The following is a 14,252-nucleotide window of genomic DNA, read 5'->3' on the forward strand; positions in this document are numbered from 1 at the left end:
GAACCTGAGGGGCACCGGGGGTGTGGCGTTCGGGGTGGCCCGGGAAGGTGCCCTGGGAGGGCGCCGTTAGAGTTAGGAGGTGGCTGCGGCACCATCACGGGGTCGATGTCCGTAGAGCAGGGTGGGGGCATGGGTGTGGCGTGCGATGGCCGGCTGGCCACAGCCATGCCGTGCTGTGGGCGGTGTTGATGACGGTACGCGCTGCTGGCAGCCAGGGCGGCAGGGGACGGTGACGTCTGCTCGGCGCTTAGGGACAGGATCCTCCTGAGGACCTCTCGTTTCTGGCTCTCGTGTGTCCGGGGCCATCTGCAGAGGTGGGGTGGGGCCCCCGGGCCTCTGTCTGTGTCATTCAGGCGGCCAGCAGGAAACAATTCAAATAAGAAACCTTAAAAATAGATTGACGAATGTGCCAGGCTCGAGGGTGTTCAGATACCCACAGACCAGCGAGAACTGGAGCCGGGGACCCGAGCGGGGGTGCCCATCACAGCCAGCTGCCCAGGGCAGGAGCCAGGGGACAGGCATCCTGGGAGATGCTGCTGCCCACAAGGCAGCAGGGCGGCAGAGCGGGCCCCCCATCGACTCCCAAAGAGCCAGTGCAGCCCACAGCTTTGTGGGGAGGACCCAGGATACATTTGGGGACAGTGGCCTCAGAAAGAGACCTTGACCCCAACCACAGGGTGGGTGCCATCCACCTTTGGGGGAACTGGGGTCATCACTTAGAAAGAGGACAGACAGGAGTGTCCCCAAGACCCAACCCAGCTCCTGGAAGTCCCCAGTCTGATGCCTGGCAGCTGTAAAGCTGGGCCCCGCCTCAGGCCTCAGGGCAGAAAGGCTCATCACACAGCAAACAGGAAAGAGGCCGACCTGTCATTGTTCTCATTATTTTTCGACCCCGCCCCCCCATCAGCTCTGACTCCGCCCTTCGGGCCTCACAGGGTGAGGCTCTGGCCCCCAGTCTCTCCTCAAGCCTGATAAAGGGCGTCTCTGCAGCGACAGGGTTAAAATACCAAATTCCCTAACGGGGAGCTCATGATGGGGGGTGTTCAGCCATGACAGGGCTGCTGTCACCTCTGGCCCGGGGCTGGGGGAGGATGTGGGCCCGGAGCTGACAGCTGGGCTGCAGGTGGAGGGGCGGGGTGGGGAGGTGGGGGAGGTGCGGATGGGGTGGGGCCTCTCCCGCCACAGCCCCTTCTCCCCAGGGCCTTCCGTTTCCCCTGCCTTTCCTTCCCTTTGCTCCTGCTCCAGCCTCAGCTTTGGGGAGAGAGCCGTCCAGGGGGTCAGGGAGGCTGAGGGGCGGGAGTTCCCAGACCCTGTGGCTGCCTATGGTTGGGGTCACCTCCTCACCCCACCACCCCCATGCCCCTTGGAGAAACACCTGCCTGCAGCTCCTGGGAGCCAGCAGGGGAGGGGAGACAGGGTGCGACCTCGACCTTGACCTAAAAGACTTTTACTGGGCAGGCCGGCCTCCTCCAGCTCCAGGTCTCTGTCCCTGCGCACCCGCGAGCACACGCGTGTGCACGTGGAGCAGGAGACACGTGCACATCAAATGTAGAATCTCTGCCGAGGGAGACGCGGCACTCCGTACACGCACACTCACACACGCCCAGACAGCACGTGCACACGCACATGCCCACACGCGCCCCTCACACGTGTACACACACGCTTGTGCCTACACAGGCACGGCCGCAGGCCCAGACTCGCATGGACACCCGGGCGCCCAGATTCACGTTCGGACTTGACTCCAGCACGAATCGGAGGGGACGCGCTCGTGGGCCTATGTCCGTAATCCATAAGTGGCCGCACACGTGTGAACCCCCACACACGCGTGTGCCCAGGGCGCCAGCAGACACACACGCCTCTCCTTGCACGTGTGTCCACATGGGCCCGCGGGTGCCCTTGGCATCCCCGCACCTGCAGGGACACCCCCCCAGCCTGCGCACCTGCACACGCGCGGCTGGGCAGCTGGGGGGGGGGGGGCTCTGTCTCGCGCAGACGGAAGGACTCCGCTCTGTCCGGAGGTGGGGTGGGGCTCCGCGGTAAGTGCCCTTGGCATGGCCCCGAGGGCAGAGGAAGTGGGGGCTTGGCACCCGCACCAGAAAGCCCTGCACAACCGCGGCCCAGCCCACTCTGCGTCCTGGGGCGGCGGCGCCCTGCAGCCCGGCTGGGGGCCTGGGCGGCTGCTTCTGGACAGGCAGGGGGCAGCTGAAGGGCTGGAAAAGCGAGGCCCCCCCCAGGAAGCCGGGGTCGCGCCCACTCCGGGCCGGGCGTGGGGGAGACGGCAGCAGGGCGCCCACGGCCGGCCGGGGCTCGGCTCCTGCCCGCTCGTCCACCGCGCCCACAGTGTCCGCGCTCTGTGCCAGCTGCCATGAGGCCCGTCCCGGCCGCCGCGAAGGAATGTGCCCTCCGGAGCCAGTGCACCTGCAGGAAGCGGGGTTTCATGTTACCGTCACTTTAAAGGTGCCGTCTTCACCCCATCAGCAGCAGAGAGTGGCAGGGTTCCTGTGCGCACGGGACGAGGGTCGCTGTGACAAGTCACCTCAGGCCAGGTGAGTGGAAACGAACACATTCTCCCAGCCTGGAGGCCAGAAGGCCACCACCAAGGCTCCAGGGCAGGGCCCTTCCTGCCTCCCCAGAACCTGCGGGCTGCTGGCCGCCTCCTGCTCCCCGCCGTCCAGGCCCCCAGCCTCCGCCTCCACTTCCCACGGCCTGCCCTCGTCTCCCTGCTTCTGATGTGAGGACAACAGTCACTGGACTTCGGGCCCACCCTCATTTGAGATGACCTCATCTTAACTAATGACATCTGCAAAGACCCTATTTCCAAATACTGTCACATTCTGAGGTCCTGGGGCACACTTCGACCCAGTGCAATGTACACGTATTGTTTAATGCTCACAGACTCCTGTGAGATGGGCACCTCACTATCTGCAATTACAGGTGTGGTCAACACACACAGAGGGGCCGAGTGGCTTGTCCGAGGTCCCTAGCTGTGTAGGCACTTCAGTTACGTTAGGTGGGATAAGGGTCTCGAGGTCTGGGCAGTTCCTACTAAGTGTTGTTCTTGCTAAATATTAAAATGTAGCACAGCGATTTGCAGATGCGGCTATAAACAGGATGAGCTCACAGGAGCCCAGCCCCATGAGTGTGGCCACTACAAAGAAGAAGCTGACATATAAGTGACCAACAAAAGGGGAATTAACATATAATTGGCCAAATAGCATACAGGCAATGGCTATGCCCCCTCTGGGGGCGTCAGAGCTTTGCATGTGACTTCCCTGCCACCTTTACGTGCATCAAAGCAAAGCAAGGCAAAGCAAAGCGAAGCAAACCACAGCAATGTCTAGTTCCCGAACAGAACACCCAAGCATGAACGCCTTTAGCTTGGTAACGGTTCCTCGTTGCTGCTTAGCACAGCACCCCGCGTTGAGTGGGATACCACCAGGTCCTCATTCACTGCGTCAGGAACCTGCGATCCGGGCGGGGCTTGCAGGGGACAGCTGGTCTCGGCTCCCCTTGGGGAGAGCTGAAGCTGAGGTCCTCTCCCAGGTCTGGTGGGTCCGCCCGAGACCGCATCTGGACACTGGCCTCACAGCTGGTTCCAGGTGCACATGTTGGAGCACAGGGAGAAAAACACGTGGACCTGGCCGCTTGACGACCGAGCCTCAGCAGGGTGCAGCGTCCCTGCTGGCCATCCTACCCAGCAAGACGGCCACAGATGGAGGAGGCCCATCTGGTCCCAAAGGGAGGCGGGGCTGTGGCCAGGTTCTGGAAGAACGAGTGGGACTGGAAAATGTTGGACTGGCCACTTTTGATCTAATCTACTACTGCTGACCTAAAAGCGTAAAACCTCCAGGTATCTTACCAGCAAGATGGGTTTGTTTACTCAGAAAGAGAGAAACTGATTCCTGACAAGTGAGCGATAGCAAAGCTCTAGGCAAATCGAACACTCAAAAAGGAAGGCTACTTTACAGAGAAGGAGGAGGAAGTTGGGAGGAGCTGTTCTGAACTGAAGTCCTCTGGAGGAAGCGGAGTTCAGGGAGGTGTTGGTGCTGGCAAGGAAGAAAACCTCCCTTGCTGGAGGAGTAACATTGTATCAACTTGCAAGGTGCAGCCGAAACCACTGGCCCCTAACTGAGGACTCTTCCGGTCCTGGTCTGTAACCGCATCCAGCGGTCCTGCCCCTCGAGCGCCGCCTTGTGGCCTCCTGGCTCCATTTTAAGTGAGGTTTCCGTGTATTGATGTCACACCGCCTACAGTCCAGGAAGAGAGGAGAGTTCCAGACCTCAGACACGGGTTGCTTTGGTGGGCACCTGCCCGGCCGTGGCAGGCGCAGGTGCTGTACCTGGACCACTGCTGGGCGCAGCCCTCACATCGCCCGTGTGTGCATCGTCCTCGTCCTACACACGATGTCATTTCGTTGTCATGCAGCTCCAGGAGGGAGGTGCTGTTATTACTCCATTTTATAGACGAGGAAACTGAGGCACCAAGAGGTTAGGTGATTTGTTCAAGGTCACACACATTGGTGGAGGCCACATCAGGATGGACGGTGAGGCTGCTCGTGGGCAGAGTGGCAGGTGTGTGCAGGTGTCCCGGTGCTAGGCCTGGGAATGCAGGTGCTTCGGCGTGTTTTACCCTAGATCCCTGCTGCTCAGGCGTCGCGTGGGAGGCCGGCCATTGCCTTGGCACCACCTGCCCGGGAAGTGCCGGGCCCTGCCCAGTCCTTGCCCCGCCCAGTCTGTTCTGGCCCATCTGAGACTCGCTGCCAGGCCCAGGCGGGATGTCCCCACACTGCCACCTGGTGGTCGCCGCCCCAGCACAGGGAAATTCCCGTACCTAGTCCAGGGCACCCAGGTGGTGCGTCTCCTGCACACCGGCCGATCCTGCAGGCTGAAGATCCAGACATGGGGTGGTCCCTGCCCAGCACCCATCACCCTCTTTCCCTGCCTCGTCCCATACTGGAATTGCCGCCCCGGAGTTGTCGGGAAGAATTCAGGAAACTAGAACCCGGGCCGGAAGCATCCAGACCCTTGACCTGAACAAAGGCGAGTCCCCTGGTGAGAGGCGGCCTCCCCATCAAGGCTGCCGCAGCCCTGGGAGGCCTCCCCCTGGGGAGGGGGCACTGGCCATCTTTCCTGCAGGGCAGAGGGCAGGGCTGGGGCCCGGCGTCCGCAGGCCGAGCTGAGGTGGGCAGCTGGGCTCGTGTCTGCACGGGCGTCCTAAGGCCCCTGCACCGTTTGGCCAGCTGCATTTTCTGCTATGGTACTGCCCGGCCACTCCACTCCTGTCCTCACAGCCTGACTCAGTGCTGGGGCCGCATCCACTTCCCAGCCACTCTCAAGCTGTCCAGACCCCGCATGTCCTCCCACCCACCCCCTCCCTCCCCGGGGTCCAGGGAGGACATGACATGCTGGGCCAGCAACCTTCTGTGACTTCCATTCTGGGGACAGACTTGGGCTCTGGGAGGCTCGTTACAAGTCAGTTTCAGGATGTGAAAGCGAGGTGCAGGACAGTGACTGGGGGCCGCCGCGGACGGGTCCAGGAAGGTGGTCGAGGAGGCGACAGAGCTGAGACCTGGCATTGAGGACCCAGGCGTGTGAAGTGGGCAGGCAGGAAGGGATGGGCAAGCGCAAAGGCCCTGCGGCAGAGGCTGGTGGTCAGGGGTCCGGAGGGAGCCGGGGACGGCCGGCGGCGAGGGGCTCTGGTGGGGGCTCAGACTCCTTCCTGGGAGGACAGGCAGCGTCTCAGACCAGTTTGCCTGGGAATCTCACCTTCCGGGGGAGGTGCTGTGCGTCTCCGCACCCCGCCGGGGCCCTGGCCAGAGGCGGCCAGTTGGGGGGTGCTGGAACAGAGGTGCAGGGGGAAGCAGGCTGGCAGACTCTCGCTGTCCTCGTCTGCGTTTCCCCGCGAGTCTTTCCTCGCATCCGCACAGGGACAACCCAGCTGCAGCGGAGGGGGTGAGCGCAATGGACGAGTCCACAAGGGGCGTCACCCCTCTAAGGGGCGTCACCCCTCTCAGGCCTGCCTTGGTCTGCGCCGTTGCCCGGGGCAACCGCTGGAGCCGGCTGCCATGGCCTTAGAGCCTTAGAGCGGATTAAACGGGAGCGCCGTGAGCCTCCAAGGCCTCAGCAACTCCCCTTCCGCGCCCAGACTAACTCGCTTAGGAACGCGGCATGTGACCCTCGCGGTTGCGCGGGGCGGGGGCGGCTGGCGCTGCGGCGTGGGTGGGCGTCTGCCCTCCGGGTTCTCCTCCGCTGTCTGCCTGCTGGGCGGAGGGTCCCGGGACGCGGGAGGCACCCCGTCCAGTGTGCGGCTGGCTGGTTCCGTCTTCAGGGTGAAAAACAAGACGCCTCTCAGCCTCGCAGCCCAAAGATCCTGTCCTCGGCCGCGTCTAAGGGCTCCACGTGCGGCCACCTCCGCCGCCTTGCGCCTGCTCAGGCCCCGCAGGTGCCCTTCGCTCTGCTCGGCCTGGCCCCGGCGCGGGCATCTCCACATGCCCGAAGATCCCCACCTGCTGGAGGGCACGCGACGGTGACCCCAGCCCTAGAGGGTGGGCGGAGCCTGTGGCCCACTTCCCACGAATGGAAACGGCAGAAGCCGTGGTGTGGCCCTTCTCGGGCTGCAGAAGGACCCTGGCTTGGCGCCCGCTCACCCTGTCTCGTCCTGCTTCCCTGATGAAGCCAGCAGCTGCCACGGTGAGAGCTGTCCCGCGGCGAGGCCCATGTGACAAGTGACTGGGGTCTGGCTCTCCGCTCCTAGGGCCGGGGCATGGGGGCACAGGGCTGTTTCTCAGAAATGTTCAAATACTTTACTTCTGGGTCCCACAGGGAAGATGGTGACAGGGACTCTGGTGGTGTTGGGAGGAAGCACGCCTCTGGCCTGGCATCCAGGGGCCGGAGAGCTGGATTATCAGATTCCCGGGGCTCCGTCTGAGGGACGGGCCGGTCTGAGTCCTCTTGAGGGTGTCCCACTGCCCAGTCCATCTGAGTCCATGAAGATCGTAATCCAAGGTCTGTGACCACCCGTCTCCTTCCCGCCATTTCCATCGCTCTTTCAACTACCTCCCCTTTGCAGGAACTCAATCCTGCAGAAAACGATGCTGCACTGATACAAAGTAATGCCTTTATCTCTTCACGAGGAAATCTAATTGGGCGCAAAGGAGACAATTAGGCCAGGGGCCTGGGATGCGCCTGCCTGAGGCCATTGTCACCCTCCAGGGTGGTGTGACAAGGCACTTTGATCTCCCTCACAGCGTCCTCCTGGCCCTTGCCCCGCCCCCTGCGTCCTCCTGCGAGGGTCCTCCTGCGTCTTTTCCAGAGGGTCAGGAGCATCTGAGGCCGAGTTAGCCCACAGACTTCCAGGATGGAGTTTCCGCTCTACTAGTAGTAACCCAGAGCATCGTGCACACATTAATCACTTAGTATACACACACCCTTGTGAGCAGGTACTTTGTTAGCCCCATTTTTCAGATGGCAAACGGGCACAGAGAGGGTGAGCAACTCGTGGGGTCACATGGCTAGCGAGTGGCTGAGCTAGGTAGTGTTTAATGAGAAGCAACTCAACTCTTTGCCAAAACTTCCTCTCAACCCCCGCCCCCCCGCCCCGTCCTGGGGATACGGTCTGGCAGCTTTCTTACTCTGAATTGCCAAGTAAGAAATTCAGCTCCCAGACCACGTAGGGGGGCTGCTGTGAAGGGACCGCGTGGAGGGACCAGTCGGTGTCGCCACAAAGGACTCTAGCAACCCAATTAAAAAATGTGCCTCTCGGTAGGGAGGAAGGGGGGTTAGATACTCATCAATAGCCTGGGAACAAAGAGGAGGTAGCGACCAACTACTGATGTAAGGTCATTGGGCTCCACGGAGCCTGAGGCGTGGCCTGGGAACACGTACTCTCCCGGACTGTCAGAACCGCCTGAGCCAGGGACACGTCCCCTACCCCCTGCACACACACAGGCCCGTGACAGCACCTGCCCCCGATGACTTGGGGACATCCCAGCATGGCTCCGTGGCGGGGCGGGGGAGGGAGGCGGCTGGAGGAATATGACCCGTCTGGCCGGGGGCCTGCGTGAGGCCCCAAGGGGCAGGCCTCCAGGGCGGCCCTCCACCATAGGCGCCCCAGACTGGCCCTCTGCCCCCGCCCCGATGCCCGCTGGCCTGGGTTCCTGCTTCACCCAGACCTGGCTGGCCCCAGCAGAAGGCGGGCGGCCTCCTCCGTCTTGGTCCATTTGGGGCCCTAACTCAATGTCCTGCAACAGAGACCGGCGCCGGCGGGTGGGGGCTGCGGTGGACTCGCCCGGGAAACCGCCGTGAAGGCCTCTCCTTCCCCCGCGGGAGCCGCGACGCAGGGGCAGCTGACCCGCGGGGGCTGCCAGCAGTGCTGGGGGGCCAGGCGCGGGCCGCCGGTCAGAACCCCGGCTTTGCGGGACGGGTCCTCGTGCGACTTTAAGGAAGCGATTTAACCTTGCGGGGCTTCCTCATCAGTAACACGGGAGAACGATCGTTCACACCTGGTACCCTCCCTGCGGCAGGGAGGAGAAACCGCCCCACAGTGAGCAGGCACCGGGTGCGGGGCACGCGGCAGGGGCGCGAGCAGGGCGGCGGCCACGTGATCCAGAGCCGGGCCAGAGCAGCCTTCCCGTAACGAGTGGTCGCTGGGTATTTTACCACATGTCCAGTTTCTATCCCTGACGTGGCCGTGAGCTCTTGGGAGCTGTGAGGTCTTCCCGAGAACAGCCCCGCTGGGGGCCCGGCAGGGACCCTGCCTGGTGCGAGGCCGCCCTGTGCTTGCCTTGGGGGTTCCGCGGGCTGCCCAGCCCTCTGCCTGGGAGGGGCCGGGGCGGGCGGGGGAGGGAGGGGCGGGAGCGGGGACACCTCGCCCTCTGACGAGGCTCGTGAGGGCGGGCGAAGCTGCCTCGCTGGTTTCCACCTGGGCGCAGTGGGGGGCTGGCTGACCCCCCCCCCCCCCCCCCCCCCCGCCTTCCCAGGGGACGCGCCCATCAAAGACCCCACTGATTTGCCGTCCCCCTCACTTCCCATCACAGCAGCTGCCACCTAATCAGGCCTCTGCAAACCCTTCAGGCCACTGCGGTTGCCACGGTGACAAAATGACCCATAACAGCCCTTGCCCGCTTCTATAAATGAAGGATGGGATGGGTTTCCTGCTGGCAACGCGCAGTCAGAGGAAGGGGAAGGAGTGCGGGTGAGGTGGCGCGGGGTGCGGGGGGAGGCCGCCCGCCCATGGGGCCGTGTGGGGTCCCGTGGGCTCCCCTCACAACCGCTCCCGTCGCCCGCAGGCGTCACTCTGAGCGGCAGCCGTGCGGGGAGAGCGTGCTGGCCGTGCGTCCCCGGTGCTGGTGGCCACTCGCAGAGCACGGCCAAGCCCGACACCTAGTGGACGGAGGGGGCATCGCCCTGGGTTCCGCAGGCTGGGTGGGCCCCTCCCTGTGGGTGGACCCGCAGCCCTACGGGCCCTCGGTGGTTCGTGCCTTTTATTTGCGTGGGAAAGGTGGGCTGCAGGTGCTAGAAGGGGACTCGCCTGCCCGTCTGGGAGAGCCAGTTTTGGGCCCAGTCCCATGGGGGCTTGGCTGTGCTTTCACCCAAGGTTGCACGGACCCCGGCCTGCAGGTGGGGGGTTGAGTCCCTTACCCAGGCTGGGGCCGCTCCTGGGGCTCAGCCAGGTGGGGGCAGGGCTCACGGGCCTGGGATATGTGGCTTCCTCCCTGGCTCCTGGCCGCTGTTCGAGGGGCCTCTGCCCAGTCCCCTGAGCCAAACCGGTCTGCCCTGCAAATGTGCAGGCCCTCCCTGGGCACCGGCAGCCTGCCGCTCCCATGCCCACCTGCTCTGCTCCTACCTGGGTCTTCAAGCCCAGTGGATGTGCGGAGCTGCATTCAGCCCGAACCCGTGCCTTCTCCAGGTGTGGAGAGCCGTGTCCACATCGCAGCTGTGACCTGGGCAAGCCACCGGCCCCTCTGGGCATCCAGCAGGAAGTGATGCCACAGGCCCTGAGAGGGCCCCGGGGTCACCGCCCACAGCCCCTTCCCAAGAGTGGGCCGACGGGGGGGGGGGGGGGGGGGAGCCTGGCCGACGCCGTAGCCCAGGGGTCAAGGCCGGCGGCAGCAAGCCATGTGAGCAGCACGCATCCTGAGGTGTCGTGACGGGAAGGTGCTGAATTCGGTCCCGCTGCCCCCAAACCCAGGACCCCAGAGATTTGAGAACAGCATCCGAGCAAGCCAACTAGATTGAGGGACGGTCTGGAAAATACCTGACCAATGTTCCTCAGAGCCATCAAGGCCAGGACACGATGAGGAAGGAACCCCAGTGTGCGGGGAGGCTGGTCCCAGGCACAGGACGGAGGAGAAGCAGTGTGCAGCATTGGTGACGGTGCCGTGCCGCTGACAGTCTTCGTCTGGACAATGAACCATTGGAGGCGAAGTATAAACCCGGCCCGGGCTCACCTGCCGACAGGTAGGGCAGCCATTCCAGCTCGGCTCCGCCACCTCCTGAGGACTGGGGGGCAGGAGCTGAGGTGGCGGCATGGTGACCGGGGCATGCAGGACCGCACATGCCCACTAGATGGCGGCAGCGCCCTGCAGCCAGCACAACCTCCCCAGACCCTGGAGAAGGGTGAGGTCAGGGCAGGGAGGCTGGCGTTTCTTCTCCTGCAGGACACCTGGGGTCAGCAGCTATGAAGGGACCAGCGAGCGTCAGCTTCGGCTCCCAGTGGCCTTTCTCTCTGTCGCCGTCTCTCTCCCAATAGCCTGACCCTGTACCAGACCGCGGACCAGACCGCGTGGGTTCAAACCCCAGCCTCTGCGGCTGGGAAGCTACCATGGACACCTCCCCTTGGGGGCGTGGGGCATGTGCCCCTGCTTGTCCGCATATTTACAGTTGGCGATGATCAGACGCTGGACATCGTGGCGTGTGGCTGTCAGGTCCTGGGTCTGTCAGCTTCTCCCCCCGGCCCTGGGGGTGCGGTGCTCACACACCCCACTTGGTTTCTGGGCTCCCTGGCCCAGCTCCCCTGCCTGGCTGTGGGACGGTGGCATTTCAGATTGACGCCCCCAGCCCCCGATGGAGGCCTGCGCCTCAGCAGCGCCGAGTGTGCGGCGTGGGCCAGAAGGAGGCCGAGGCCCTGCACAGCGGCTCCGGGCTGCGCGAACATGGTCCCTGGGGTCCTGCAGCTTAGAGGAAGCTGACCGGTGCCTGGGGACACGGGAGTCCCTCGTGTAAGATGACAAACGCCCACAGTTTCATAGACCCCTTTACACACATCAAACTGGGGGACACGTGGGCCACGCTCAGTTATCATTATACCCCCCGCCCCCATCACCTGTCAGAGCAGACGCTTCGTCTCCAGATGGATTGTCATGTGACTGCTGGCGACTGTGAGCTGTGAGCCCACGACGCCTCACACCGTGAGCCCGCGACGCCCCACGCCCAGCTGGACAGGGAGGGCGCCCACGCTCTCGGCATGCAGCCAGAAGACCCATCGGATCATCTCACCAGGAGGGGGCGCGGCCGGTGTCCCGAAGCCACAGGCAAGGCTGGAGCAGGGGCTGGGGACAGCGCGGAGTCCCCGGCTGCTCCGAGGTGCCTGCGTGCCTCCTCGCACACAGTGCCCGGGCTTCTCGCTGTGCCGGCAGCTGTTGTGAGATGCAAGAGTCACCCGGTTATGAGGAGCCTCCGCGTCCCCTCCTCGTCCCCTCCCACGCCGGCCTCTGGCCCTGGGCCCCCGAGTCCCACACTCCGTTATCAGTGGCCCGAGCTGCGAGGAGAAGCTGCAGTCTATTAAGATTTAGAGAGATTTAGTGTAACGAGACAAGCAAGGGAAGAAATTTAATTTAGTGATAAAAAAGTAATCAAGTGTCGACTCGCCATGGACAGAGAGCAGCAGCCCAAAAGTCCGGCCGTCCTCACACGCCCATTACGAAGCACTTCCCGTGGGTGGGCAGGAGCCCTGGAACCATGGGTGGCTCCCTGGGAACTGCTCCAGCCACCAAGCCCCAGGCAAACGCAAAACTTGGAACCAATTGCTCTACAGAACGGCGAGAGCCTGCTGCCTCGTGAGGCCTCGGAGGCCGCTCCTGGTCCTTCTCCGGCCGGCCAGGTGGCCGGGCTCCAGACGGCCCCTCTCCTGATGCCGTCCGGGCTCGGTGCCGGCGCCGCCCGCGCTGCCGCGGTGGCGAGTGGCCAGGCTCTGAGCTCCTGCGGGGGCTGCCGACAGTGACCCTGGTGCCAACGGGGTCCCAGCTCCTCCTCACGCTCTCCAGCCCCAATGTGGGCTGAAACTTCGGGTTTGGTTGTCAGACCCCATTTTCCCCCAGGACATCACAGCCTTGCTAACTGGCCCGACTCTACCCGGGCCACCTAGGTGCCCTGAGGTCGACAGGCCTCAAAGAGCTTCCCCTGCGCCAGGAGGGGCGTCCACTCCAGCCGGCCCCTCTCCGGAGAAGGGACGATCCCGCGTTGGTGCCCGGACTCCTGGAGTGGAGCGAAGTCCGTCGAACTGGGACACAGACAAAGAACGCAGAAGTCTGAGGGCCGAGGATGCACCCTCCCCCACCCCCAAACACCTTGATTTAAAAAAACACAGAATAGCACAGAAATCCTCATGTTGTCTGTGACCCAGTATTCACAACTGGTGAAATCCTGGCGCATTTGCTTCTAGTCCCTCTGGGTATGTGCTTTGCAGAAAGACTCTTGTTTTGCTAAAAACCAAGCACACTCATTACAAAGAATGTAATCAATGCAGAAAAGCACAGAGATAAAAATGCAAAAACCTCTGCCGGAAAAGCCGCCATCAGTATTCGCTGAGGGTAAGTCCGGGCGAGTCGCCGCGGAGACGCCCCGCCCCGCGGACGCGCACGCGCACGTGACCGAACGCGGAGCCTGCTCGCCTGAAAGCTGAATTTCCATTTTCTTGGATTTGAGATGAGACAAGGAAACTAAAGGAGTTTTTGAAATGCAAACAAGTATTTCTTTCTCTCTCAACGATCACTTCGTGAAAGATGCTGCTAAGTGTAGTTTCTGAAAGTTTCTGGGAATAGTGAAAGCTTCGCGTCATCTTTTAGAAACACAGCTTAACTTTAGCTGTGGCCATAAAACATGAAGACTTGGTTGGGACGTGATAAGAAATCTATATTTTGACTCTGCTCCTAAAAGCCTTGGAATGTCTGATGTAACAAGTGTCCTTCGCCTGGTGACTGGGGCTCCTGCACAGCCCAGAATGGGAGCCGGTGGCCAGGGAGCCAAGCCTGGCCCCGGGCTCAGGCCCCTGCCTCCGGGAGGGGGAGGGGCTGGAGGTGAGTTTAATCAGCAACAGCCAATGGTTCCCTCGACCTCACCTGCCTGCTGAGCCCCCACTAGATCCCCTCAAGGACGGGGTTCCAAGGCCTTCCCAGCTGGTGACCGTGCAGGGGTGCTGGGAGGGGGTGCCTGGGTCAGGCAGGGTCCCCTCTCGCCCCACTTCGACTTTATTGGTTATGTTTCTCTTGACGACACCGATGCCGGGCTCTGTAAAGGCAATTTCCGCGTGGCTCTCAGCGGACCCCGCACTCAGCAGCACAAGTGCGGGCTCTCCGTCCCCGATTCCACTCAGTGCTGGGCCAGGCTGCCAGGCGGTCCTGCTGTTTTCGGAATCCGGCGGGTGGCTGTGGTCCCTCGTGCCGGAAATGGAGAGCTGGGGACACAGGAGGCGAGGGCCTCGCGCACGGCAGGCGAAGGCCGTGGGCACAGGTGTGATGGGTGGGGGCACGGGAGGTGGGGGCCCTGGGCACAGCGGTCAGCTGTCTCAGGGCATGGCGGCAAGACGGGGGGGGGGTGGCAGTCTACATTTCTGAAATGTGGGCATGGAGGGAGGGCAGGATTCAGGGGGGCAACGGGGTGAGAAGGTCCTTGCTGGTAGCCTGGGGGAGGGGGCACCCTCGGGGTCAGCGACGACAGATCCTGGAGTGGCCTCACCAGCCAGCTCCTCCCCCACCCTCCTGACCACTGCTCACCGGGGCCCTGCAGCCACCACCCGGGCCGCCTGGCCACCTTCCTGACAGGTCCCTGTCCCTCCAGGCTCAGCGTCTCCCACCTGCGCCTCAGCGGTGCAACCTTCAACCTTCGGGCAGCCTCCGGGGACTCTGCTGAGAGCTAGCGCTTCCTTTAATTGAAAGTGGAGATGTGTCCACCCGAGTGAGCTGTTATTGTTTGGTGTGGAATTTCAAGTAAAATAAAAATTAAAATTCCCAGCGCCGGCTCTTGTGCAATCACAAG

The 14,252-nt window shown here is 63.0% G+C and overlaps 1 protein-coding gene across 1 annotated transcript; it reads left to right on the top strand.

The window, feature by feature from the left end:
* Positions 1–145: 145 nt before the first annotated feature.
* Positions 146–10,058, top strand: LOC107511550. The gene is made up of 3 exons (XM_036220913.1): positions 146–194; positions 2,063–2,546; positions 9,848–10,058. Exons 1-3 carry the CDS (start codon positions 146–148, stop codon positions 9,981–9,983), a joined length of 669 nt encoding a protein of 222 aa, XP_036076806.1. The 3' UTR covers positions 9,984–10,058.
* Positions 10,059–14,252: the final 4,194 nt, after the last annotated feature.

Source organism: Rousettus aegyptiacus, unplaced genomic scaffold (genome assembly GCF_014176215.1).
Source record: "Rousettus aegyptiacus isolate mRouAeg1 unplaced genomic scaffold, mRouAeg1.p scaffold_m13_p_5, whole genome shotgun sequence".
NCBI classification, from domain to species: Eukaryota; Metazoa; Chordata; class Mammalia; order Chiroptera; family Pteropodidae; genus Rousettus; species Rousettus aegyptiacus.